The sequence below is a fragment of the Hippichthys cyanospilos genome, chromosome 15, assembly GCF_059441005.1.
Source record: "Hippichthys cyanospilos isolate Australia breed blue-spotted pipefish chromosome 15, RoL_Hcya_1.0, whole genome shotgun sequence".
In the NCBI taxonomy this organism is placed as follows: Eukaryota; Metazoa; Chordata; class Actinopteri; order Syngnathiformes; family Syngnathidae; genus Hippichthys; species Hippichthys cyanospilos.
In genome coordinates, this window is record NC_142383.1 from 2,488,777 (window position 1) to 2,514,626 (window position 25,850).

Sequence of the window (25,850 nt, forward strand, 5' to 3'; positions counted from 1 at the left end):
GGACATGCATAAATTGCGTATAAATAACTGGAATTTAATCAAAAGCTCAGAGAAAACGAGTTTGCCTATGTATTATGCTTTTATTGTGAAACAAAAGGGTAAACCGGACAGATTTGTGGATGTTACTGACAAGCTAAATCCGATGTGTAAAGTTGCCGTCATAATACAGTCGATAGGAGGATCTCTACATCTTACAGGTAACCATTTTAATTACAAAACCTTAGTAGAACAGACAATCTTAGAAGCATTCATATGAAGCCAACAACTGATGCGTCTAAGGTGCTAATTAATTGGCTGCTATGGCATTTCAACCTGTCACAAGCCATTTTTTGTACAATGCCATAAACTAGTTACATCTACATGGCTTTTTGGTATGAGTCATTATTGAATTCGAGATAGCAAAGCTGATCTCGGTTTGTACGGGAAACGACACGTTTATTAGCAGCGATATTGCAAGAGTTAAAGATGGTTATTTTGTGACATACAATAGCTTCCTGTTTATTTGAGGCGTGACATCTCTGAACTGCCACCACAATCAATACATCCCCACTGATTACCCTAGCTCAAATCAACCCAAGCAAAACATTTCTATTTAATGTATTTGCGTCAATATGCGTCCAGTTTGATCTGCTGGTTATTTTGCAAGCGGTTCCATCTTCCACTTAGCTACATGTTTGACTAGCTATGTGGACTACTTAATCAAGGAAATTAATTCACATTTCCTCCTTGTCGAGATGCAAGCGTGATAGATTGCTTGTAAATTGCGTTAAAAGTAGGATTGCGGATGCCTGTGTTTACTCGAGGACTTCGTGTTATGTTCCATGCTCAGACTCAGCCATGTTTCCATAGTTTCCTCCCGTCTTCTCCCATTTAGCTATGATGTCAGAACATTACTGTGCTGTTCGGTCTCCTCCCCCCGGTTACTTCCACCTGACTGTTGTTAGGGATGAGTCACACAGTGAGTCACACTGATCTGTACTCAGCCGATCATTGGTGTCTTTGTCACCATCTCGATTTGGCTGAAAATGTCGCATACAATTTTACGTCCATCAATTTTCTTTCAGTTGCTGGAATTGCCATAACCAGCTGTAATGGGCAGACTACTGTACAAATAAAACAGACTATTTTTTTTCTCAGCTGTACATACAATGAACACAGATGTCATTTAAGTACAGACACTTTAAACTTTAGATTAACTCAATTTCATTCAAATCTGACTGTCAATCACAACTGAACATCATTATCTTTAGATAACTTTTGATATACAAATATAGATATATATATAGATATGTAATTTAACAAATGAAATGTTTTGATGCATCTATGACATTGACTTGAGTAACCAGCAGTAAGTAGAAATATTTTAGTGTGCCTGGCAAGTATTTACACCACTTCCCTTTTTTGACACTTTATTACACTTTCATTCCAAAATGAAGAAAAATACGAATTCATTTATCAATACTTTCCTCAAAATTCTACAGACAACGCCTCACAATGACAATGTGAAAATGTTTTGAGGGGAAAATTTATTGAATTTGTAAATAGAAAAAAACACAATAACCAGAACTATTTGTGAGACTGATATCACAATAACAATTATTTAGTCCATTTCAAAAACTTCTAAAATTTTTTTTGTCACACCTCAATTAAAAAATGATTCTTATGGATAGTAGGAGGAGATTGTTATGAGAACATAGCCCAACCGAAAACAAAGTAGTACTTCTGTATTGAGCTTATCTTTCAAGTTCATCTCATTCTAGCCTCACCAGAATCCTCACAAAGTGAAATTTACTTTGTTTGAAAGCAGTTGGTCACTGATCAACATGTTATACTGATGTTTGCGGAAAACTTCAAGTCTTCATGTGTGGCAAAACATGTGATTGTTCGTATATTTTAGAAGTGCTTCTAATGAATGAAAGTATAATCTTAATTTTAAAAAAGACCATACATGAAACTGGTTTCGCATATTGAAATGAAAATGGTCTCACAAGCTGGAATCTTTCTTTTTCTTTTGGGATCTCTATCATATGGATTTGAAGGGAATTGAATGATTAGTGATTTATTCGTTCAGACATAACTGGCTGATAGGTCAGCTTCCTTATGAAGTTCAGCGCCTGCAGTAACAGGTACCAATTGAGCAATATAGCAGCTGTATCTGTCAGGTCACATTGTCCAATATATGCAACATTTTTTTTAAACTTATTAGCTATTTCATTGCCCTGGATGATAATTCTCATCTCTTAAAATAATAAGAAAAATAATGAATAGTATAAATTCTTGTCAAATATGTTTTTTTTTTTAATTTAGTGTAGCTGAGACCCTTGCCACACTTGTAATTCTAAGTAAGGAATTGAAATAAATCTTTCATATGATAGCACCCATGTTTACAAAGACATAGGACATAATTTTCTATCGGCCATGAAAGATGAGTGAAAATGCTAAATACACTGCCACTCTTGAGGTTAGGCTTTTCCAATAATGCTTGGCAGGTAGAGGTCTCGTAGCTCGTTTACTCTCCCTATGAACTACTGATGATGTCATCCCAATTTGCATTATGTTACATGAGAGGTTCATGCACAGCCAAAAGTCTTGTGTACAGTAGTAAATATTTTTAGTCATAGAAGTGAGTTTAGAAAAAAAAACTTGCACAAGGTTAGATTTTAAAAATAAAAAATCAAACCCACACAAATTTGGTTCATCCTCACGTGAAAATACTCAAACCCACATTTTGAGCTACAGTCACAAGAAAATTTTCATACCCATACAATGTAGATTCCGTCCTAAAAATCAGATTTGTGTAGAAACTTGATTGGAATGAAATATGCCTGCAGTATAAATGCAGCCAACATGTGACATAGCTCTTGGCTGCTCCTAAACCATACAGTGACATTGCCTTGACTATGTGACATTGAGTAATGTAGACTAAGTGCATCTTCTTGCCTAGTTGGCAGACCCCAAACCAACAGTTCAACATGCCATTAGAGGGCCTCCTCCTTTGAATGCATTTCTCTTATCTCCAACAAAGTGAACAAGGTAAGTAGATCTGACAGAATCAATCTTTTGCAGTTTCACTTCCCATGGCTGACAGCGGCTATTCCATGTTTGCAGGTGTTCCAACCACAACCACGATGGGCCGACCTTGTTTATTTTTGATACTGCTTGCATTCCTTTGTAACAGTTCTGGCCAAGAATTGTTACATGCTCTTAATAGGTCTAAAAGGTAGGAGGAAAAAATCTTTTCTTTTTTTCCCTTTTCTGAGCAAGGGTTAGGTTTTTTATTATTTCAGTAATCCCTCGTTTATCTCGGGGGTTACGTTCCCAAAATAACACGCGCAAAGTGAAATCCGTGAAGTAGCCAGCTTTATTTATTTTTTTTATTATTTTACAATGCAATACTAAATTATAGAATAAAACCAAAAATCGAAACCTGTTTGAAAGCCCCGAATTTGTTTAAAACAATCATTTTAATATAGTAATCCAAAGTTGTAAACATTGTCACTCACGTATTTCACAGTCCCAGCTGTGCCTTTTCTTCCTGAACCCGAACATTGTTATGAGTAATTTTTTGAGCTCTTTCTTTTTCTGAGCAAGAAGATTTTTATAAACTGATATGCCCGGATATTGAATTAAAGTGAAGCCTCTTATAGCATAACAATACACTTGAAAGTTCAATTTATTACAAAAGAAAAGTCAGATTTCCAAAGCTGCGCATTTCTCCGTTGCTCTCTATGATCGGCTCCCAGAGACCAAGCTGTCAATCAATGTGCTTACGAGCACGTTTGCAACCTGTGTGCTGAGCTGAGCGCACTCGGACACAGGAGAGAGACACAGAGACACAGGAGAGATCAAATCAAGCTTTTGGATCCTCTTGGCTTTTGTAATAAATTGACATACAGTACAGCATCAATATTTTATTTCGAGACAACAGTAAAGCCTCTGAGCCAATCAGGATTCAGAGCACAATGCGCTGTTAAAAAATTTCCACACTGTAAAAAAACCCGTGAAGCAGTGAATCCGTGAAAGATGAACCACGATACAGCGGGGATTACTGTATTATTTTTTGTGTCTATCTTAAAAAAAAAATGAATGGATTTATGTATGCTTGGTATCAACATAGACCTTATTTCCTCTTAATGAGCATTTTTGAGTAGTCTTTTTTTTTTTTTTTTATGGCACCATTTCCTAATATCCCAATTGCATCTGTCTGCCAAAACTAAAGCCCCAAACAATACCCATCCATTTGTGATTGTGTTCTGAGTCACAGGTGAGCATGATCACATATGAAGGAAAATGCCCACACCCGCCCACAATAGTCCAATTACTTTATTTTTCGTAAAACGGGTAGATGTGTTCTCAGAAACTGAAACTCCAAAACCATTCTTCCAGTTTGAATGTAAATACTCTCAAGTGAAAGCAGTCTCCACTCAATTTTTATTACATAACTGTAATTTGAGAAAAAATACAAGAAGATATGAATAAAATATATACATCTAAACCTAAATATCCTAACCTAAATATATCATTAATAATATATTTGTGTGTCCTTAAGGATTCAGGAAAGTGCTGGATCAGATGCCGGGAATTGTCTGCCCAGGGCAAATGAGCCACAGATCTCCACCAACTCTCAAAACTTCTTTATGGATCTTCGTATGCCTGGTGTCATCCCAGCGAAGGTAGGGTTGCTGTATTGAAAATCCCAACTGTTCAGTTCACTTTAAATCTCTCTCTCTCTCTCTCTCTCTCTCTCTCTCTCTCTCTCTCTCTCTCTCTCTCTCTCTCTCTCTCTCTCTCTCTCATACGAATAGTTTTGCAGCTAATTGTGTAAAGGCCCTGAAACATGATTTAAAAAAAAAATGTCATGTAAATTTGACACATCACAGAAGAGCATTGTGAAATAGCTTTGACAAAGACATGAAGCTTTGAGGTGTGTGTGTGTGGGGGGGGGGGGGTCATCTACGCTTGCATGTGGATGCAAATGCTTAAAATGATGTCGCAACAATGAAATGATTAGAAGTTTCAATGCTTTTTGACACAGGTGAATAATAATTTTTATAGAAGTCATCATCACTGACACGACAAATAGTAGGGAAGTGCCAAAAAAAATCGATTTTCATCAGAATGTCATTTACTACGATTTAAATCGATATAAAAGGTCATTAAATCAATATTTAAATAAAACGGAAATTGATGCACTTCCTGTGTGTATCCAATTGGCTTCGGGCAGTAGGCGGAGAACATCTTAACTGGTTGCTAGCCAATTGCAGGGCATACGGAGACTAACAACCATTCACACACTCAATCACAAAAAGAGACAATTTAGTATGTCCAATACACTTGACATGCATTTTTTTGGAGTGTGGGAGGAAGCCCGAATGCCCGGAGTGAGCCCACGCGGGCTCGGGGAGAACATGCAAACTCCACACAGCAAGACCAGAGCAAGGTGTATTTGAACTTGGGTCCCTTTAACTGTGAGGTAGACGTGCTATTCACTGCTCCACCAAACCGCCTCATTCCAAACATATACTGACAAATATCAGAAATTACTTAAGACAGACTATTTGTTTTTTTAATTATGTGCCTATGACAGGATTGTGTTCTTTCTCATTTAAAGTAACTTCTGTTTTTGGACATCTGGAGCGCTGCTCAACGTCGGGCAACAACCGCAGTTTTTTTTCTTCTTCTTCTTTCCAACAACCGAGCAAAAAAAATGTGTCGCAGGTTATGACGTAAATGTATATTGACGCAAATGTTGAAATTTGTTCAATGTTATTTTTCACAGCATTGGAAATCGTTAAGAATGTAGTGTATGTGTCATGATTATAAACCATAATAAAACAAAAACTATATTCCCCCCGCATTTTCCTATTCTCAGATGTTTTTAAAAAAGCTCTGCGGGTTGCCGACTCTTCCTGTAGACCCCAGGTGTCGAAGACCAGTCTTCGAGGGCTGGTGTCCTGCATGTTTTTGAAACTACTCTCTCAAACACACCTGATTTAAATGATTCGGATCATTTTCAAGCTCCTGCTGAGTTTGCTAATAAGCTTATCATTTGAATCAGGTGTGTTGGGTGAGAAAACCTGCAGGATACCACCGGCATTGAGGACTGGAGTTTGACACCTATGCGTGTAGACTATTACTGTAACAGCTGTAGTTATACATATATATTTTTTTTGTTTGTTTTAGTCGGACACATACCTATGCATGACATTTCCTGTGCCAACTAGTCATGCTGCATATGTTGGTGAGTATCATTTTGATCAAATGGCTATTCATAATCACTGTCTTTGCAAAAGTGGTGAATCTTCCTCTGGAAGACTACCGTTATCCATTTTTGCAGTCCTTATTATTGTGCTTTCAGCACAACATTTTTATCAATTCCTACATGACATTGTAAATTACAACAACATTGCAACAAATGATCAAATACTGTATGTGGCATGATTGTGAAAAACATTGGCCAATGACTTTAAGAAACAATTTTACTGCCTGGGTAATTTCAGGTTTGCCCCAATAGCATGTCAGCAATTTTTGTCACATCACAGAAGTGATTCCAACCTAAAAGTTGTTTTTTTTTCATGCACACAAGTCATATTCATGCATAAAAGGTGGGGTTATTGACATCAGCTCAATATTGCAGCCAGCGTTAGCGCCAAAGATTTAGACTTCTAGAAAACCGATTAAAAATGTAATTAAAGCCTGCCTGAGTTTCTGAATTTGATTAGGAATCATTAAAATGCACCTAAAAATGTAAAAGTTGTGCACTGACCCCCCATTTAACTTGAGATTGAATGTGATTGGTTGATTCTGAACACATCCACATCCCGGTTATGAAAGTGTCCACAATGTGTCCAACCACATTAAGTTGCTTATTATTATGCCATTGCTTTAAAACATGTTTTTTTTAAATCAGATGAGTTGTCTCTTTATATGCCAGAATAATGGTTTTAAAATATTTTATTTTATACCAACACAAAACTTAACAGTAAAGCAAAGACACTATTGTTCGTCAGATTATTTATCGTTATAAATGTAATTTACACATTATGTATAAAATGTACTGTACACTTAAACTAGATAAATATATGGTTGTATGTTTTATTTTTTCACTTCTTTAAATTCTGTTTATCATTTCAGCTATCATTTCAGTTCAATGAACCGTGTTGCCGTAATTTGTTTGCATGATTTCCTGTTTGACAAGACTGCTGTCAAAATATTAGTCTAAAAAATCAGTCTATCATGCTCTTTATGAGTAAGATTTACACAGTTGAAGAGATTAAAGAGAAAGGCTTTTAATATAAAAATCAAAATAAAGCATTATTATATTTAAGATGTATGAAATATTTAATCTATGTTTTCTAACCAAATGCTTTCTCATCTCAGTGGACTTCATACCTCAGGCTAGTATGAACACAGTCCATCACATGCTGCTGTTTGGCTGCAAGTCCCCTGTCTCCACCACCAACTACTGGTAATACCTAACTTGATGTTTGTTTTTTGTGTTCACTGTAAATGTATAACCAGTGTTGGGAGTAATGCAATATAAAAGTAATGTAATTACTGGAATGCATTACTTTTTTGTTGTAACATGATAGTGTAAGGGATAACACACACAAAAAAGTAATATTTTACTCAGTACAAATGACAGTAACGCCTGTTACAATGCAATAAAATATATACTGTTGCCCAAAAACCTCTCCCAAACTCTTAAAATATTGTTTGAAGCAGTTGAAAAAAAGAATTCCTTTTATTTAGTTGCCTTGAGATGGCGCTGGTGTATTGTATTTTGATATTTATTTGCAGTATTTTTGCTAGTTTGTTTAGAGTAATGTAAAATTAATGCAATAGTAGTGTAATGCCTTACATTTCCAATCCAGTAATATTATAATGTAAATAATTACTTTCACAGTAATAAGAAATGCATCACAGTTTTGAAGTAACTTGTCCAACACTATGTATTATTATTGGGGAACTAACCTTATGTACTAGCTAGCTAAACATTCAGTCACATTTACGAATGTTCATAGCAAAAACATGGCTGGGATTAGAGGGTGACGGGGACTTGACCAATTGATTTTTCTCTTGCCAGGAAGTGTTGATTTGGTTCAGCTGCATCAAGTGCTTTTGTGACCATCTGTGTGTTGTTTTTGTCCAGGTTAATTTAATTTTCAGGTTTTTTAATTTTTTTTTAATAATAATTAATTAGTGCAGAAAGCCCCCCACCACATTAAGTAATGTTCACTCCTTTCACATTTATTTTAGCTTTTGCTGTGTTCAAGAAATTTCAGGGATCGTTGTGTTTCTTTTTATTATTTTTTATTTTATTGGCTTTCACATAAGCATACCAACATTTCCGGGTCTGAAACTGCATCACTTTGTTATTGTATGAGTCTGTTTCTGGTGCTGTGCAGTGCAGTGCCTTTAAATGACTGTCATTTTTCACTCAAGGGACTGTGGCAGTGCACGGGGTACTTGTGCAGATGGAACATCCATTTTGTATGCATGGGCTCGAAATGCACCCCCAACTAATCTACCAAAAGGTATGTTTCAGTACATCCAAGTCAATGCAGAAATGTATGCTGATTTCTAACCTCATCGTTCCATGCATCTTTGTGACTGTATTATTTTGCCGTTGGTCGTCCATGTTTCGATGCCATAAGTGAGAAGAGGAACAATTCACTCATACTTTTTGGTTTAAATTATTTAAGAATATGGCTAAGATAAGCCTCATTAATCAACTAAATTAATGAACTCTGTCCATATTCTAATTAGGTTTCTCAGGATTTCTTCCAAGCTGGCTGCAAAGTTTAGGAGAAAGAGTGTTGCTGCCTTGCCTTATGCTGTTTTCCAATTCAATTTTAATTTCAATATCGTGTCTTGAGTACAGTCGGCCCCCGGTTTACTAACACCCTCTTTTACGAACATTTCGACTTATGAGCGTGGTCCGCGGAGTTTTTTGTCCCCCACTTACGCACAGACTGTTCGCCTTACGAGCAATCTGACATGCCGGCCATTGTATTTGTTCATATATTTTTGCCTTGCCACGTCATCAAAATCAGTAGTTAAAACTTGTCACGGCAACGAAGAACGATATTGCTCTTACAATGTCACAGTCACTGTCTCAGTCACGGTGTCAGTTACGGTCTCACTCATAGAGATGCTATTGGCCGGCGTCACGTCAATCACAGAAATGCCGATATGCTATTGGCCGAACGCCTTTATCTAGCTTGATGGCACAGCTGGTCGGGACGGAAGGAAGGAGAGAAAATGAGTCAAAAACGGAAGGAAGGAATGTTGTTAAGAATTTGCAAACTTTATCTGTTAGACACGGCTTCTAAAATTGCTAGTGGCGGTAAAGGAAGAAGTAAGAGGATGATGACAATAGAAACCAAGCAGGAGATAATAAAAAAAAAAAATACGAAGGAGGCGCACGCATGGCTCGTGAGTATGGCCGTAACCGCTCGGCAGTCTTCTAAGGGCAAGACTTTCCTTGCCGGGGGACGGACCTCGATCGACAACAAAATTGAGAGGCTTTTTCTATTATGGATTAAAGGGAAGGAAATCGCCGGTGATATGTTCTAGTTTTGGGAAAAGGTCCCGTTTAAGAAAATAAATCAATAAATTCTGCGGGTTGGTCTCTGCTCCCCTCCGCCTCCACCCAGCTCAAGTCACGTCGCCCCAAAGGTAAATGTCATTTTTCCTTTGTATATTTTATTATTTAATTTAACTGTACAGTAGATTATGTTACTCATTTTTAATATGTGTATAAAGTCGTGATGTTTTTACCTAAGGTTTTTGCACGCGTTGCACGCATTCACGAATTAACATAGGTTTGGATTGCCCGTCATACGAGCAGTTCGAGTTACGAGCGTAGCCGCTGAACGGATTCAGTTCGTAACACGGGGGCCCACTGTACTCAGTATGGAAGTGATGGAAAAATGTACACGTTCTCTCATTTTAAACACAAACTGTATTTTAAACACATACTATATAAAAAGCATGTATTTGTTCAAAGTGTGTTAACAAGGCAAATTTAAGGAATGTTGATGGTATAAACAATAGCTGCGTATTGGTAGAAGCAGTTTTAACTACTTCTGTAGAAAGAGTGAAAAATTTCCTACTGGTTGGGCAAGTTGTGGAAACCTGTTTTAAGAAAGAAGAATGGAATTTTACTTGTTTTGGTGAAACTACACACCCTGCATGAGACCTCAACAAAAAACAGAGTTGGAGTGGTTCTCGACAGAGCGAGTTAGAGTTCACTGATCCGACTGCTCTCCTCTCCGCAGAAAGCCAAACCCCATTGTTCTGTTCTCCTTTTGATAACTCCAACAGTAAGCTTGATCCACTCCTTGGTTTTCAAGTGCACCTAAAATCAACACGGTGCTGACTGAGTCAAAAGCCTGTTATCTTGGCCTGTCTAAGGCACGCCAGTGCACTAATCAAGCTGTCTGATCTTTATCCTGATGTGGCACACCTGTGAGGTGGAATAGATTATCTCAGCAAAGGAGGGTAGTGCTCATTGTCACAGATTTAGACATATTTGTGAACAATTTGAGAAAAACAAAACACTTCTGCATATAGAAAAGGTTCTAAATCTCATTTCATAAAAATGGATGTGAAAACAAAAGTGTTGTGTATATATATATTTTTGTTTAGTGTATATTAACGACCTATACTTGGCATCTAAAAACTACCAAACTACATACAATCATGTACTCAGGTGAAAACCTTGAGAAACTTTCCATCAAGTTTATAAATGAAATATGCAAGCTACAAAGCGGGTTTGCAAGAAATACATTTTTAAATGGATGAAAATTGATAAATACTCCCCAAAAAAGATGTTCTTTGGTAAATATACAAACCCATAATTGACGATATAGAAATTGAAAGAATGAATGTACACACACACACGCACACATTTTTGGTGCAACTCTAGATGGTTAAAAAAGGTGTTCTCTAGTAAATTAAGGTCAGGTTGCTTTACACAAATAATGTGTATTATGTGAATTTTCTTACGGTTTCTTTTCATTTTATGGTACCGTTTCTGAAGATGTAACTTCAGTGAGATGGGTGCATGAATCACAATGGAGCCCAAGCCCTGGGACGAGCTCGCTTACTAACTCCAAGCGATTACTCGCACACACACGATAACACAGCTGACGAAGGCTCATCATCCATCCCCGGAGCTCTTCTCCACTCTTCTTTTTGAAAGGGAGACGTCATTGAAGAGAACTCGTATATGAAAGAATGAAAACATATATGAAAAGTATTAAGTCATCCGGTTCAGTGAGAGTGTTTTACATAGAAAATTTGAATGAAATATCACTCAATTCAAGTAAATTGGCAGTTGATGTTACCTTTTATGAATGTCAACAAGAATGTCACGATCCAGCTAGAGATACAATTGTGTGATCATAATCAAACGTCCTTTCTAACCATCACGCCTCCACACTTGCCGAACAAGAGCTACTTTAGAACGTTGCCATGGACATAGACAACAATATTTTCAAATGTGCATGGTTTCAAATGTTAACAATAGCAACAGCATGAAAATGCGATGATTTTTTTTTTTTTTGCAAAGAATGATCACATGAAAAGTAATGGCAAGAAATGTGCGCTGTTGTAAAGTGCGTCAAACATTTATGCAAAATACACGAAAAAAGACACAATCACATATCTACAATTAGAAAAGACACCCCTCCTACACACAGAGAGCACAAGACCCCCACAAAAAATGGAAAAATGGTATTGTCTGTCTTTGTCCCTGTGATGTGATGATAACATGGTTAAGACAAATCCATTAACTGGTCTCTACCACCCCCTACTGTTGTTAATGTATAAACAAGATATAAAATCAGCATGGGTGATGTGAATACTGATTTTGGGTAGGATTTTTTTAGGTTTTTGAAGTAAAGTTTGAGTATCAACTTTAGGCTTGGTTTTGCAGTTTATTTTGTGAAATTATGCTCATATTAAATTAAATTAAATAAAATCCACCAATTTTCTTTTTGTTCCTGAACTGGATGATCATGTAACTCAAGTTCTCCTTATGCTTTTCACTATTTTAATTTTCCTTCTGTTCCTCAATAGATGTTGGTTTTGAAGTTGGACGGAACTCCAGAGTTTCTTACTTTGTGCTACAGATGCATTATGGAGATATCAGTGCTTTCCAAGGTAAGTACTCACATTTTAACATGTTGGCAAAACCTCCTGAATGGTTTTCAACTTTATTGTAGCTCATTACATGATAATTTCCTTACTACTCTTTTATTAATAGACATTTTTGGGATTAAAAATCTGTTTTTATTTGCTTTTTGTTTAAAAATTTTCAGTAATTATTTTATATATTCTTTGTCCTCCTACAGATCATCACAAAGATTGCTCAGGTCTCACTCTAAGAATAACAACCACCCCGTGCGTATTATTTTTCTGTTTTTGTACTTGTTTAGAACCATCTATATTTTATAATCGATGTTGATTGCAATAATTAGAATTTTGAAAGTACAGTACAGTGTACGTTATTTGTTTTGTTTTGTTTTTAAAAAGGACGGTAGGCACTTTTCAAGGCATGAAAGCCTACAATAAAAAATGATTGTAACTAAATGAAAAACAACAACAAAAAAAGTAAATTGGACTATCTACTTACTTAGTTTGTGTTGGAGGGTAATTATTGGTGTGCAACAGGTCGCCTAATGAGCTGTGAAGTTAGCATAATTCCTTTCTTCACCTTTTACACTTGGATGCTGTAGAGAAGGGCTTGACTGAAAACCAACACCATCAGTTAGGCGCTTTCAGTCAAGAGGCTACCCTCTCAACCACCGGGGTAAACCCCAACGTACAGCCGCCTAACCGGGGGAAAATAGGCGTGCCCACACCTGCTCTGCGCCTTTCAGCATGGGCACCACCAGAGCAGTAAATATATCAACCCCTCTTGAGTAGAACGGTACCAGAGCTCAAGCTGTGCATGGAGGCAAGGGCGACTATGTCTTGTCGGAACTGCTCGGCCTTGCAACACTAACTCATGCTCCTTCCTCGCCATAGAGACATTCCATATTACATGAGCTAGTTTCAGTTCGCTGAGGTCAAGGCAACGAAAGTGAATATTTTTTTTGGCGAACATTTAAATATTTTATCAGTCTTTTTTTTTTTTTTTTTTTGGATCACCTGACCATTCCATTTGTTTTCTGTCTTTTCCAGGCAGCCGTTTATTGCTGGTATATATCTGCTCATGTCCATAGACACTGTTATACAGCCAGGAAATAAAGGTAGGCTGTTTTCACTCTTAATGTGTGAGAACCTTTAACTTTGAAGCCATGAACTATGAAAATTTACATTAAGGAAGCCATCCTCCAATAAAAGTGCCAAGACAGTACAATTATTATCCTTAAATGCTTGTGAAGTCCTCCAAAATAAATCGAAGCAGTTTTATTCCTCAACTATTTTATGTTTGGCAGGTGTTGTATATGCAAGGTGAGTGGGACTTGTAACATTGATGATGTGAGAAGGGATTTGAAAAATCAGTGCCAAATCTGCATCAAGACAAAATGAAAAATGAAATCAGTTGTTTGAAAGCTTTTTACCTTTTATCTTTTCTTGTGTGTGTGTGTGTGTGTGTGTGTGTGCTTATGATGTGTGTGTGTGTGTCTGCTTATCTTGTTAGTTACAAATGCGGACATCGCCTGTGACTACACCTCCTATCCAATTTACCCGTTTGCCTTTAGAACCCACACGCATCGTCTTGGTGAGTAATGGCAACATAATCAAAAGATACACACATACGTATTTACACAAACATTTTATCTGAGAAGCAACAGGAGGGAATGCAGTCTTTGTTAATCTCTTGAATCCTGAGTTCCCCCACCGTTTTAAATACAACAATTTACCGTTGATGCGGATATAATTTTATTTGTTGGGTATTAGTAGTGATGTGAAAATGAAGCCCCGTTAAAACTTGTGGTATTTTTTTTTAACTCCTCTAGTTTGTTCTCTTGATTTAAAGTAAAGGCTTGTGCAATGGAAGTGCATTGAATTTCTACTGCTTCTTTCAACCGAGTGTTAGAAGCAAAAAAAATCCCCTCACAGCAGTTACTATACCAATGAACTGATCATGCCTTTTCATGCGAGCTGTCTTTTAAGTTATGAAACAGTGTTCCTAATTATTTTGAGGCATATATAAAGAATACCTAATAAGGGCACAAGCTCATTGCATTTTAGTATTGTATCGTATTAATAAACAGTAGGGATAGGACGAGATACAAATCCTAGGAGTTGAGATGTCCCATGAGATTGAATCCTCAAGAACAAAACAAAACAAGAATTTGGCAACATTTGGAATCTAAAATAATACCCCGTATAAATTAAGCATTTCCAAAGTTTTTTTTTTGTTTTTTTTTAATGAGAAGACTGCAAGAAAATTAACAAAGCTAGCATTCAAATGTAAACATGCTTTTTCGTTAAAGGCTCATTTTTCATCTGCAGCTGAGCTAGTTTTACCAAATCCCTCGCAGCTTTTTGTGTGTTAGGTTTTTTTTTTCCACTGTTAACTGTCTATGTCTGATATGCCAGTATTTTAAAATTAATTTCTTATTTCTTCAACTGGAAAACCTTTTACAATCAATTTTTTATACCGTAAATTTTAATTGAGATTTTAGACAGTTCTCTCTAATTTTTCACTGTCGGACCCACAGATAATGCACTTGAAGCCTGGTATGTTCATAAGTGATTAGTAGCAACAGCAAGGATGGCAGCATCAAAGTGTAAAGTTTTATTGATTTATATCTTTAAAACCGCTTCTTAAAAACAAATTTGACTGCTTTCGAGGTCACTCAAATGCTGCTGGTTAGCGGTTAATTTATTCTAGATGCTGCGTTAAAGAGAGCAACAGGCGCTGTGCATTAAAACGTGTCAAACGGCGATTGATCGTGATTTTACATTGGGACTTGCAAATCACTCTGGGAGGGAGGAACAGTTTTCGCCATAGAGAAGAGTTGCTACGTTGTTGCGACATGCTTCCGGGAAAAAGTGCTAAATAAAAACATCTCAAGGCATTCTTCTCCGTATGTTATTCGGTATGATAAATAAAGTTTCCTTTGAAGCGTTGGCTGGCCTTCTTCACCATGTTTGGTGGCATGTTTTACTGTCATGCAGTGCATTCTGCTGTGTATTTCATTGCACATGTGGCCCAACAAGCCATAAAAACAAAATTGATCTTAGGCTTTTCCAGGGAGGAGACATTTCGTGGTGTTTTAATCTTGCGAAATGTCGTAGTAGGAAATCACATCCCAACCCTAATAAACAGCTTTTTATCAAAAAACCTAGACCAGCTAACAATTGTGAGCTCCAGGGGCAAAAGCTGAAGGAACCAAGTCAATAAATTAATTGCAAATGTTTATAAAACATCTGTAAATACTGTACAGTGTTATGTCAAAAAATAAACATTGCTTCAAGTAGTCTGAAATCAAGATTTTTCCATCCCTCCATACAGAAAGTATATACATACAGTACATACTGTACATTCATAACATACAGTACATACATGCCTACATACCTACCAATCAACCAATTCATTGGGGTGATCGGTATCCTATGAACTTGAATTAAATGACTAATAAATACTACATTTCGCCTGTGAATCAATGGAAACATATTCATACAGCCACTGAGTGCAATTTAAGTCACGCTGTCTGCCTGAATGATCCATTACACCAGTGGTGACTTATTATAAATCACTGTCAAAATAAATTTTGAAGTGCATACCCAGAATCACCTATTCCTACCTTCCATTTCGCTCACGTTCCATTTCTCCATCAGGAAAAGTGGTCAGTGGCTACAGGATCCGAAATGGAAAATGGAGCCTGATTGGGAGACAGTCTCCTCAACTACCACAGGTATGCAAAAAAGAAAGAAAACGGTATAACTATACGATAGTTAGATTCTAAAATGTCACATGGTGATTCCAAGTAGACACATTTATCATGGCTAAATGTTCCTTCATCATTTGTGCACAAAACAGTTGGGGTAATTTTAAAATCTACAATTCCACTGTAAAATAATGTTAACTCAAATACGTTAAGTCAGTAACTATGAAGCTTCACATGCGTCTGGGCCGATGAGGGCATCGGCCTAGTGACAAAGATAATTGCCAAACCTATGACTCTCGTGCTTTCTTCTCCAGGCCTTCTATCCTACAAACCATGATGTGGATGTGCAGTATAATGATATACTCGCAGCCAGATGTATGTTCACTGGTGAAGGCCGAAGCGAAGAAACATACATTGGGTATGTTGTGCTCTGAATCCCATTCCAGTAATTGCCACTTGCAATGGGGTGATAAAATATTAAACTATGATTTTGCTGTTAAAAATATCACGAAAACAATTAAGGGTTTTGGGAGATATCTTCATCCTTATAAAGGATTATTGTGCCTATGATCAAATGCCCTGATTTAAAAAATGATTAGAACAGGCTAACATAATCATTAAGTGCATTGGAAATATATTTGTAGGATAGAGTTTTGGACACAGATTTTTTTATAGAGAAATCCTGATACACAATATTGCTGTCAGATGATTTATTTACTTTTTTATATACAAGTTGCAAGTGAATAGGCAATGTGTTGATACATTAATCAATATCAAAACACATGAAGAGATGTTTGTAGCAGATTTCAGCAGAAAGATCATTTCCAACATTAGTCCATTTGTCTTCAGAGAGAATGCTGCAGTATTTTTCTCCACTAATTACTATGCTGGCACTGATTAGGATTTCCTTTTTTCATTATTTCATCACACTTCATGTAATTTTTAGGAAAAGTAATGTAGCAGGATTTATCATTGTCAAAATGTAAAATCACCTGTATTCTGATGTTTTTGTTATATCACACACTCTTAATGGGCCTAAATATACTGTGTTTTTCTTTTTTTTCTTTTCATATTTCTCACTTGGATTTCTTTGGACCAATTTTAATATCTCACTGAGACAACTCAAGGAAATATAAGGTTACTGAAGAGAAAGGGGGAAAAATATACACCTCACTCTCCCTTCACATGTCCACCATTGTTTTGGTTTTTCCAATCCGCTTTCTACTTTTCAAATTTACATTTGTAGCTGGTTGGTCATGTCATAATCCAATGTGATAAAGTAATTGACTCCCAAAGCAACTGTGACTGTTTCAGGAAAGCTGAGTTCAATTTAGCATGCTGGACCCAAACCTGATTGCTACCACCTTTGTCGAATCAAGCAATCACTTAAATAGACTGTTAGATACAGTGATCCCTCGCTACATAGACAGCAACGGAGAAATGCACAGCTTTGGAAATCTGACTTTTACCTAAATTTCTTTTGTAATAAATTTTATAAATAATACATTTAATTTTCACTTATTGCGGGGGGTTCCGGTCCCAATTAACCACGAAAAATGAGGGATCACTGTATTTCACTCTTGTTTGCTACCTAATCTAACTATGATACTCCGGACTACGACGTAGTCTTAACTCTTTATTAGCGTAGCACGTAGTCGTAATGAAAGGCGATGCACACAACCCAGAGCCAGGGTTACCCAACATGCATTGTGTGACAAAACTACAGGTAACATTGCAACTCAAAATACACCAAATAAACATAGACAAAGTGAACCAGACTATAAAATCATGCCACGATACAAAGAAATTCCAGAAGAAATGAGAGGGAAAAAAAACCCCCATTGAAATCTATCTGTCCTGAAAAGGTTCCAAAGCCATTTCCAAGTCCGTGGGGCTCCAGCACACCACCTTCAGAGCCATTATCCACAAATGGAGAAAACTGGGTAAAGTAGAAAACTTTCCCAGAAGTGGTCAACCAACAAAGATTGTTGTGATGTAACATTGACCCATCCTTGAGGTCACAAATGAACCCAGAAAAACATCCAAACACAGGTTCAAGTCAGTGTTCACGACTCCACTAGGAAGGGAAAGACAGTGGCCAAAGCTTGGTTCCCAGGCAAAAATCCACTACTGTTACAAAAGGATTCAAAGGCTCATCTCACTTTTGCCAAAAAGAAACTTGATGATCCTCAAGACTTTTGGAGGAAAAATCTGAGGACTGATGAGTCACAGTATGTGGTAAAAAAATACTTGAGACCATCATTAAAGCATGGTGGTGGCAGTGTGATGTTCTGGGGCTGCTTTTCTTTCTAAGAACCAGGATAACGTGCTATGATTTACAGAAAAATGAATTCTGCTCTTTACTAGAAGACCCAGAAGGAGAAAGTCCGACCATCAGTTTGTGCTCTGAAACCTAAGCACTCTTGGCTTAATACAATAGGACAATAATCCTAAATACCGATGCCCACCTCAAAATGGCTCAAAACAACACAAAGTCCAAGTCAGGATTTAAATTTAATTGAGGCGTTGTGGTTTGACCTTAAAATGTTACAAAACCCTACTATATGGCACAGCTGAAACAATTCTGCAAAGGACAGTGGTCCAAAATTCCTCCACAGTGGTGTGAAAAACTCATCACCAATTATCAAGTTAATTTGAATTAACGTCTAATTTCAGTTATTGCTGCCATAGGTGGCACAACTCATTATTAGTGTGACGCTTTGCGGCACCGGAAGTAACGGGCGTGTATGGACCCAACAGAGACTGAACACAAAGTAACAAATGAGGAGGAAATTTAATAACAAAAGGAGCACGTAACACGCGAACGGGAACAGAGAATAAATAAAATCAAAACCCGACAGGGGCGGAACCAACAGGACGGCGACGTCGAAAATTGTGTCAAAAACAAGTTACAAAATAAGGCGCTCGAAAAACGGGTTTGAGGGGAGAAAAAGTAACGACAAAAGAAAGCTCAGAAAATACTCACGAAGCAAAGTAACAACTGAGGGAAACAACCAGGAGACGGACAAAGAAATACGATAAGAACAAACTCGGGAAACTCGGGAAAAACTCAAAGCAAGGGACGCAGACGCAACAGAGGTTCAGAGAATAATCCGACGCCACCGCCCTACTCCAGCTGCGCTAAATAGATGATGGAATTGAGAACAGGTGCGCAACCGGTAATTCCACCCCTTACTTGCTTAGGCCTGTCCTGCAATAAGACAAAGCCCCACAAGGGGTAGACGTGGCAGGTCATGACAATTAGGTTCATGGGGGCAATTATTTTTTCACAAAGGGTTTGATAGGTTTTTATTTTTCTCCCCCTTGGTAAGTAAAATCATAATTTATGAATTGCCTTTTATATATCTTTGGGTTGTCTCAGTGTGATATTTATATTTGATATATATTTTATATTTATTTTAAAAGAAAGCTTTGCAAGTGGTTAAAGCAAAAATCAGGAAGGGAGCAAATACTTTTTCAAAACATTGTATTCACAGTGCATGCTTTTGTTCTTACTTTCTAATTTCTAATGCAGGGGTTCCTCCAGTGATGAAATGTGCAATTTCTATATAATGTACTATATGGACAGCAAACATGCCGTCCCTTATATGAGCTGCATGGAGCAAGGCTCTGCCAAATTGTTTCAGCACATTCCATCTGAAGCCAATATCCCCATTGCTGTCAGTGAAAACATGAGCTCCATGATGAATATGGGACAGTCGACAGGTACACTGTGCATTTTTACAATTATGATATGTGAATATGTAGTAAACTGTGATTGTCGAGTATCTGGAAAGTATTCACAGTGCTTCACTTTGCCACTATGTAAATTGAGCCTTCTTCCAAAATTCATTAAAACATTTTCCTCTTTATTCTACACACAATACCACATGACATTTGAATGCACTTTGGGGGGGGGGGGATTACAGGTACCAGTCAAGTTAAACGCCTCCAGATTCAAACGTTCTCAAACACAGTAAGAAATAAAAAAAATCCAGAAAATGCACAGCTGTGAACTGAATGATGCCATGAAGCAAAAACCATATCATAAAGCCGGCTGAGAAAATACCAAGATATGCAAAGCAGACATCTTGGGGAAAAAAATGCCTGCTTTGAAGAATCTAAAACATATTTTGATTTGAATAACATTTTAACAATAGTAAATAATGTCTTACATCTTGCTGCAGAGTCTGGCTAACAATCATTTAGCGGACACACATTTGTCATACAGCTTTCTCCCCAGGTGCTCGTGCCAAATGTTGTATGTATAGTATATTATTCAGTAATTGGCTCTCCCCTAGAGATAGGGAGTGGAGCTCGGTCATCCTGGAGGGACTCTGTGTCGAACTGCTGTTCCTCCGCGTTGAGAGGAGCCAGTTGAGATGGTTCGGGTATCTGGTTAGGATGCCTCCCGGATGCCTCCTTGGTGAGGTGTTCCGGGCATGTCCCACTGGAAGGAGGCCCCGTGGACGACTCAGGACACGCTGGAGGGACTATGTCTTTCAGCTGGCCTGGGAATGCCTAGGGATCCTCCTGGCAGAACTGGATGAAGCGGCCACGGAGAGGGAAGTCTGGCCTTCCCTGCAGAGGTTGCTGCCCCTGCGACCCAACCCCGGATAAGCGGAAAAAAATGGATGGAAGGATTTCTTTACAAAGATGTGTTGCTGCTTGTTCGTTTTGTGAGGAAAAAGGGTTAGCATTTGCATTTCTTAACTGCACAGTTGTTAGCTTGCTAATCTGCATGGGGTGTATATGCAAGTAACGTTTCAATCAATTCATTTGATTGGATGCCTCCTTGGTGAGGTGTTCCAAGCATGACCCACTGGGAGGATGTCCTGGGGACAACCCTGGGGACTAAGTCTCTCGGCTGTCCTGGGAACGAAATGGCTGGGGAGAAGGAAGTCTGTGCTTCCCTGCTCAAGCTACTGCCCCTGCGACTCGACGCTGGATAAGTGGAAGATAATGGATGAAGATGAATGTGATGAATCTGGTGCTTGATAGAAATATGAAGAATTCTCTTGACCTCAAACTGGGACAAGAGTGAGAATAATGAGGCCTCATGACACACTTGACTTCTAGAAAAGGCACTCTTGGTTTAAAGATACAGTGGAAATTGAATGGTGTTCCATTGCCCTCGCGTTTAAACCAAGACCACCATCTGGAGGAGTAAAAAAAAAATCATAAGTGCTTCATTGTGCTTCATTTTGTACTTTGTAAATATCCATGGGTAGACACAGCCAGAGCTCCAACCTGATGAAGGTTGAAGAGGCCTCAGAGAGCATTGAGGGAAAACAGCTCAAATCTAAGAGTGCCAAGTTTAATGTGGCATAATATTAAAAAAGATTCAACTTAATAGTGAGCAAAAGATGCAAATACTTTCTGCATGTACCATTAGTGATTGTTGTTGTTTTTTAATACTTTTGTGTACATTTCTTAACCTTTTAGTCATTTGGTATAGAATGGTTAAATTCAATGAAAAGAGTGATATTTCATTTTAGAAGAAGGTTGTTTTAACAAAACTTGAAAAAAACAACAATGCTGTGAATACTTTCCTACCAATAATGTCCATATATTTCATGAAAATAATAATTAAAACAAAAAATCTTAACGACCTTACGTTTCTCTCAAAGGTCACCAAGATAACACATTAACGGTAGATGCGACCAGCGAAGAGCAGTCTTTCAATCAGGGTAAGCCAATAATTAAACAAGGTTAAAATTATGTGAAAATGCTTGTTTGGTCTCACGGCATCATTTAAGGGAGTATGTGTAATTTTTGTATGCGCCTGTGGGAGGTTTAGGGGTAATACGGCAAATGCAGCATTTCACACCTCCTCTTCTGGCTGTCCAGTGTTATAACAGACATGGCAGCCTCCTGAGGAGTGCCATCCCCCCGTATTGTATAATTTAATGATAGCTAGACCTATGATTATAGTTAAAAGATACTTCTGGTCATTACAAACACATTTATTTGCAAGTATTTGAAATGTAAAATAATTTAATTTATTCATTTAAAATGTCTAAATCATACATATTGTCACTTTAAGGAAAATATAGGTAAATGAATGTAATAAAAAAGATGTACAATGTTATTATATCTTATCAATCATAACACAACATTCAACAATTATTTTGGAATTGTGCAGTTTCTGTCTCAACAGTGATGCTATCCAGTTGTATGTTGTACCCATGCCGTAAAACAATTTCTCCACCCAGCAAGCTGGGTTGAAATTCTTTTACATGTTTTTTTATATTTTATTATTTTTTTCAAAGCAACAAAGGTTAGCCCAAATTGCAACATCTAGCATTACGACATTTACTATTTCATCACAATTTAAAAGGATTTTGCAGAACCCAAATATAAGTTGCTTTGCAATGTTTATTCAGTTTAGAGTGGCATGCAATCTTTTTCTTTCATTTTTATCATTTTCCGCAATCCAATAGCTTTACTGGGCAAAATTTAAATGAGAATGATATGTTCAGTTAGAGTAATCTTTCCACACTGGACAGTGTTGCCCATGCTTGTTTAGCCCCCATTTTAGAAAAGCTGTTTCTTATGACGTTAATTATTGCCTGTGTTTTAGGAGGAAAAAGTCCGGTTTTGAGACCATGATTATTATCACGTTTGCTATATTTTTATTTTAAAATGTTTCGTATAAATTATTCCTTAATATACATTAATCTTCAACCAAAGTAAATAGGTTGTGTAAAATCTCTTTGTGGCTTGATGTAGCAATAGTCCGTGAAGGTGTGTGAATTTAGTTTTCAGCTCAACAAATTTCAATAGTTGAATTTGTGAATTGACAGTTCTTTTAAAAAATCTTTTGTGATGTTAATGAATTGAATTAATAAACCAGTTGACTAACACCTCAATGTCTTTGCCCAGCTAAAAATAAGCCTCTATGTCAAAGCTTCCACTTTTCTTTCCCTTTTATATTCCTTTTCCTCTCTTTTGTGCAGGTGACCTCTATTCTTTAATGTCCAAGCTGCTAGGCCAAAACAAGGATGTAGTACACATTCAAAAGTACAGCCCCAGTAAGATACAAAGGGTCCAACCAGAGCTGGTGGCTCAGATACATAGCTTAATACAAAACAAAAATTTGGGCTCTCCAAGTACTTCACTGGCCCTCCAAACTAGCAGGCACCCTGTTTTGATGAGGGACAGAGTTCACAAATTCCATCAGCTTGAGGCCATGCCCAAGATGACAAAAAGCAAGCTCCTGTCTCAAAGACAAGGTGGGTGCATGTGTGTAGGTAGTCGCATTCATTATGTGTAGCTTTTGCTTGTTTTGGTTTTCAAAACAAACCCCAAACTCTTTAATTCTTTCAAGTTGACCATTATTGTAAACTCTTCTTTCCATAACAACTGTTGTGCTATATATCAGAATTTTTGTCATGTCACTCTTGTGATGTTCATCACCAAATCTCCTGTTTGGACATTCCTCACCACTGCTATGTCTTTCCTCTCTTTTCTTTACTCTGCCTGGAGTGGCTTTGGCTTTTAAACATATTTAATTAATTTGTATGATTGAAGTAACAAATGTATATTTAGACTTTTTTTAAGGCCAAGCTATAGAGAGTACTGTGTAATGGTATTTTTTCAGAGATTAAATTATTAATACATTTTTAGTATAATGGCGGAGTTTATTTTATTTTTATTTTTTTGTGGGCGGGCATTGACGACAGAATTGAACAACAATTGAAGGACTGACGGACGGCGCGTACGATTTTTAGTGTGAAAAAAAAATGAGGGAAAAAAAGTAAAGTGCCCACCTATGCTCTTGACCAGGGGTGCCCATGAATGTTTTCTGCTGTTAGGTTGGATCTTAAAACATGCTTTTTGTGCAGTAGGTATGCTATTATTATTTTTTATCATGAGTGGCGGCACAGTGGTCGACCTGTTAATTAGGACCTCCGACTCACAGTCCCGAGGTCGTTTATTCTATTACGTACTCCAGCCTTCCTAGGTGTGAGTCATCGCCAAGTACCCCCCTTCCTCCCGGGATCGAATGCTTGGACTCCTAATAACATTAAAAATGTCTTTGGCATCGAATGCATTACTTGGAAGGGACATGAGAACAAACAACTATTCACGTTTACATCAATGGGCAAATTCTTAAACTTTCCTAAGAAGTATGTTTTATGTTTTCGGGTTATACTAACTTGAGAAAAACAAGCATAGGGACAACATTTTCTATTTATTGTTTCAAAGTTCGTTTTTTTGGACATAGAATACTACTAGTTATGTTTTTTTTCTTTTATGAATGTTTGGGTTTTGATGTGTGTTATGTCCGTGCCATCCAACTGATACCAATATTTTTCTTGTCATTCAATGACAACTGTTTGTTTAGTTATACATCTAGAGCAAGACCCAATATGGCCACAGAATCCTCTACAACTGGGTCAGGTGTCAGGACTTGCCATTGACTCAGATTCCAATCTGGTCATTTTCCACAGAGGTGACCACCAATGGGGACCAGAGTAAGATTCTTCAAATTGATTAAATATTGTTGCATACATATTTTTTATAGAACATTTATCATGATTTGTCAAAGATTCACTGAAATGAAAGCTCTTTGCCTAACCCCAAAAGTGAGAATGAGAATACCAAGCCTGAAAACTGAACACTGGAGAACAAATAATTCATTCAAAACCTACAAATAAATAAATTCCTCTGTTGGATTATTTTCTGCACTTTGCCAAATTTGTTCATACTGTAGTCTCTAACGACAAAACCGGTAAATGCATGTTCACTTGAGGCATCCGGGTTCATTTAAGGTCACAAACGCTCATTAAATTAACAGTGGCTAAACTTTCACCTACAGTTGTAATGGTCTTTCTTTTCGCAACAAGAATACTACAGTCTCCCAAACATTTGCAACCTTGAAAGAACCCTGACAAGAAAGCAACATCTGCTACTTTTCCTGACACTTGCACTTGACTTTGCTTAGTTCAGCAAACCATCGATAGTCGACGGTGGCGCTATGACACACCACTACCCACAGCTAACCCCCAAGCCTCCCTTTTTTTCTTTTAAATCTAATCTTAGATTTCCTAATGATGAATCGTGATAATTAGTCCTAAATCTGTCTGCTTGTTGTCCTGATTATCATTTTAATTTAGTCATTGATTAGGTCTGAACTTTATCTTGGGCAGTATTCCCTCTAAGTTGCGCACCTGCGCAATTGCGCACTGCTCGCATGTTCGCAGCGCACAAGAAAATCTATGCCACGCATAAAACAAAATGCAATATAAACATATTAAATAATATTTCATATTAGACCTTATCTTATCTGATTAATTAGACCAACAATATTTTTTTCTCTACCATTTTGCATTGTGACGAGTGTGAAAGTGTCCAGCCAATGATACAGTAAGTTTCACTTCCACTAGTCATCCAATCAAACAAATTGACTGAAACGTTCCCTTGCATATACACCCCATGCAGATTAGCTAGCTAACAACTGTGCAGTTAAGAGACGCAAATGCTAACCCTTTTTCCTCGCGAAACGAACGAGCAGCGACACGTCTTTGTAAAGACATCCATCCATCCATCCATTTTCTTCCGCTTATCCGGGGTCGGGTCGCAGGGGCAGCAACCTCAGCAGGGAAGGCCAGACTTCCCTCTCCGCGGTCACTTAATCCAGCTCTGCCGGGAGGATCCCTAGGCGTTCCCAGGCCAGCCGAGAGACATAGTCCCTCCAGCGTGTCCTGGGTCATCCCCGGATTCTCCTTCCAGTGGGACATGCCCGGAACACCTCACCAGGTAGGCGTCCGGGAGGCATCATAACCAGATGACCGAACCACCTCAACTGGCTCCTCTCAACGCGGAGGACCAGCGGCTCGACACTGAGTCCCTCCTGGATGACCGAGCTCCTCAACCCTATCTCTAAGGGAGAGCCCGGACAACCTGCGGAGGAAACGTATTTCAGCCGTTTATATCCGGGATCTCATTCTTTCGGTCATGACCGAGCTCCTCAACCCTATCTATAAG

General features: G+C 37.8%; 2 protein-coding genes across 4 annotated transcripts in view; one reads left to right on the plus strand and one right to left on the minus strand.

Annotated features, from left to right (window-relative positions):
• pomk (protein O-mannose kinase) overlaps window positions 1–25,850 on the minus strand; it is a 49,464-nt gene that overhangs the window by 7,604 nt on the left and 16,010 nt on the right. The window lies entirely within an intron of this gene.
• Window positions 39–25,850, plus strand: part of pam (peptidylglycine alpha-amidating monooxygenase) — a 41,348-nt gene continuing 15,536 nt past the window's right edge. Inside the window, exons 1-17 of one of the 2 annotated variants that reach the window (XM_088434710.1) lie at window positions 39–197; window positions 2,945–3,033; window positions 3,109–3,220; window positions 4,550–4,673; window positions 6,184–6,241; window positions 7,381–7,468; window positions 8,446–8,537; window positions 12,088–12,171; window positions 12,363–12,411; window positions 13,195–13,262; window positions 13,658–13,738; window positions 15,808–15,884; window positions 16,172–16,275; window positions 19,393–19,583; window positions 21,488–21,547; window positions 22,817–23,092; window positions 24,208–24,337. In XM_088434710.1, the coding sequence (XP_088290836.1) occupies window positions 3,000–3,033; window positions 3,109–3,220; window positions 4,550–4,673; window positions 6,184–6,241; window positions 7,381–7,468; window positions 8,446–8,537; window positions 12,088–12,171; window positions 12,363–12,411; window positions 13,195–13,262; window positions 13,658–13,738; window positions 15,808–15,884; window positions 16,172–16,275; window positions 19,393–19,583; window positions 21,488–21,547; window positions 22,817–23,092; window positions 24,208–24,337 (1,628 nt within the window). In that variant the 5' untranslated portion in view covers window positions 39–197; window positions 2,945–2,999. The remainder of the gene's footprint in view (window positions 198–2,944; window positions 3,034–3,108; window positions 3,221–4,549; window positions 4,674–6,183; window positions 6,242–7,380; window positions 7,469–8,445; window positions 8,538–12,087; window positions 12,172–12,362; window positions 12,412–13,194; window positions 13,263–13,657; window positions 13,739–15,807; window positions 15,885–16,171; window positions 16,276–19,392; window positions 19,584–21,487; window positions 21,548–22,816; window positions 23,093–24,207; window positions 24,338–25,850) is intronic. The other variant, XM_088434711.1, reaches the window with a different exon arrangement.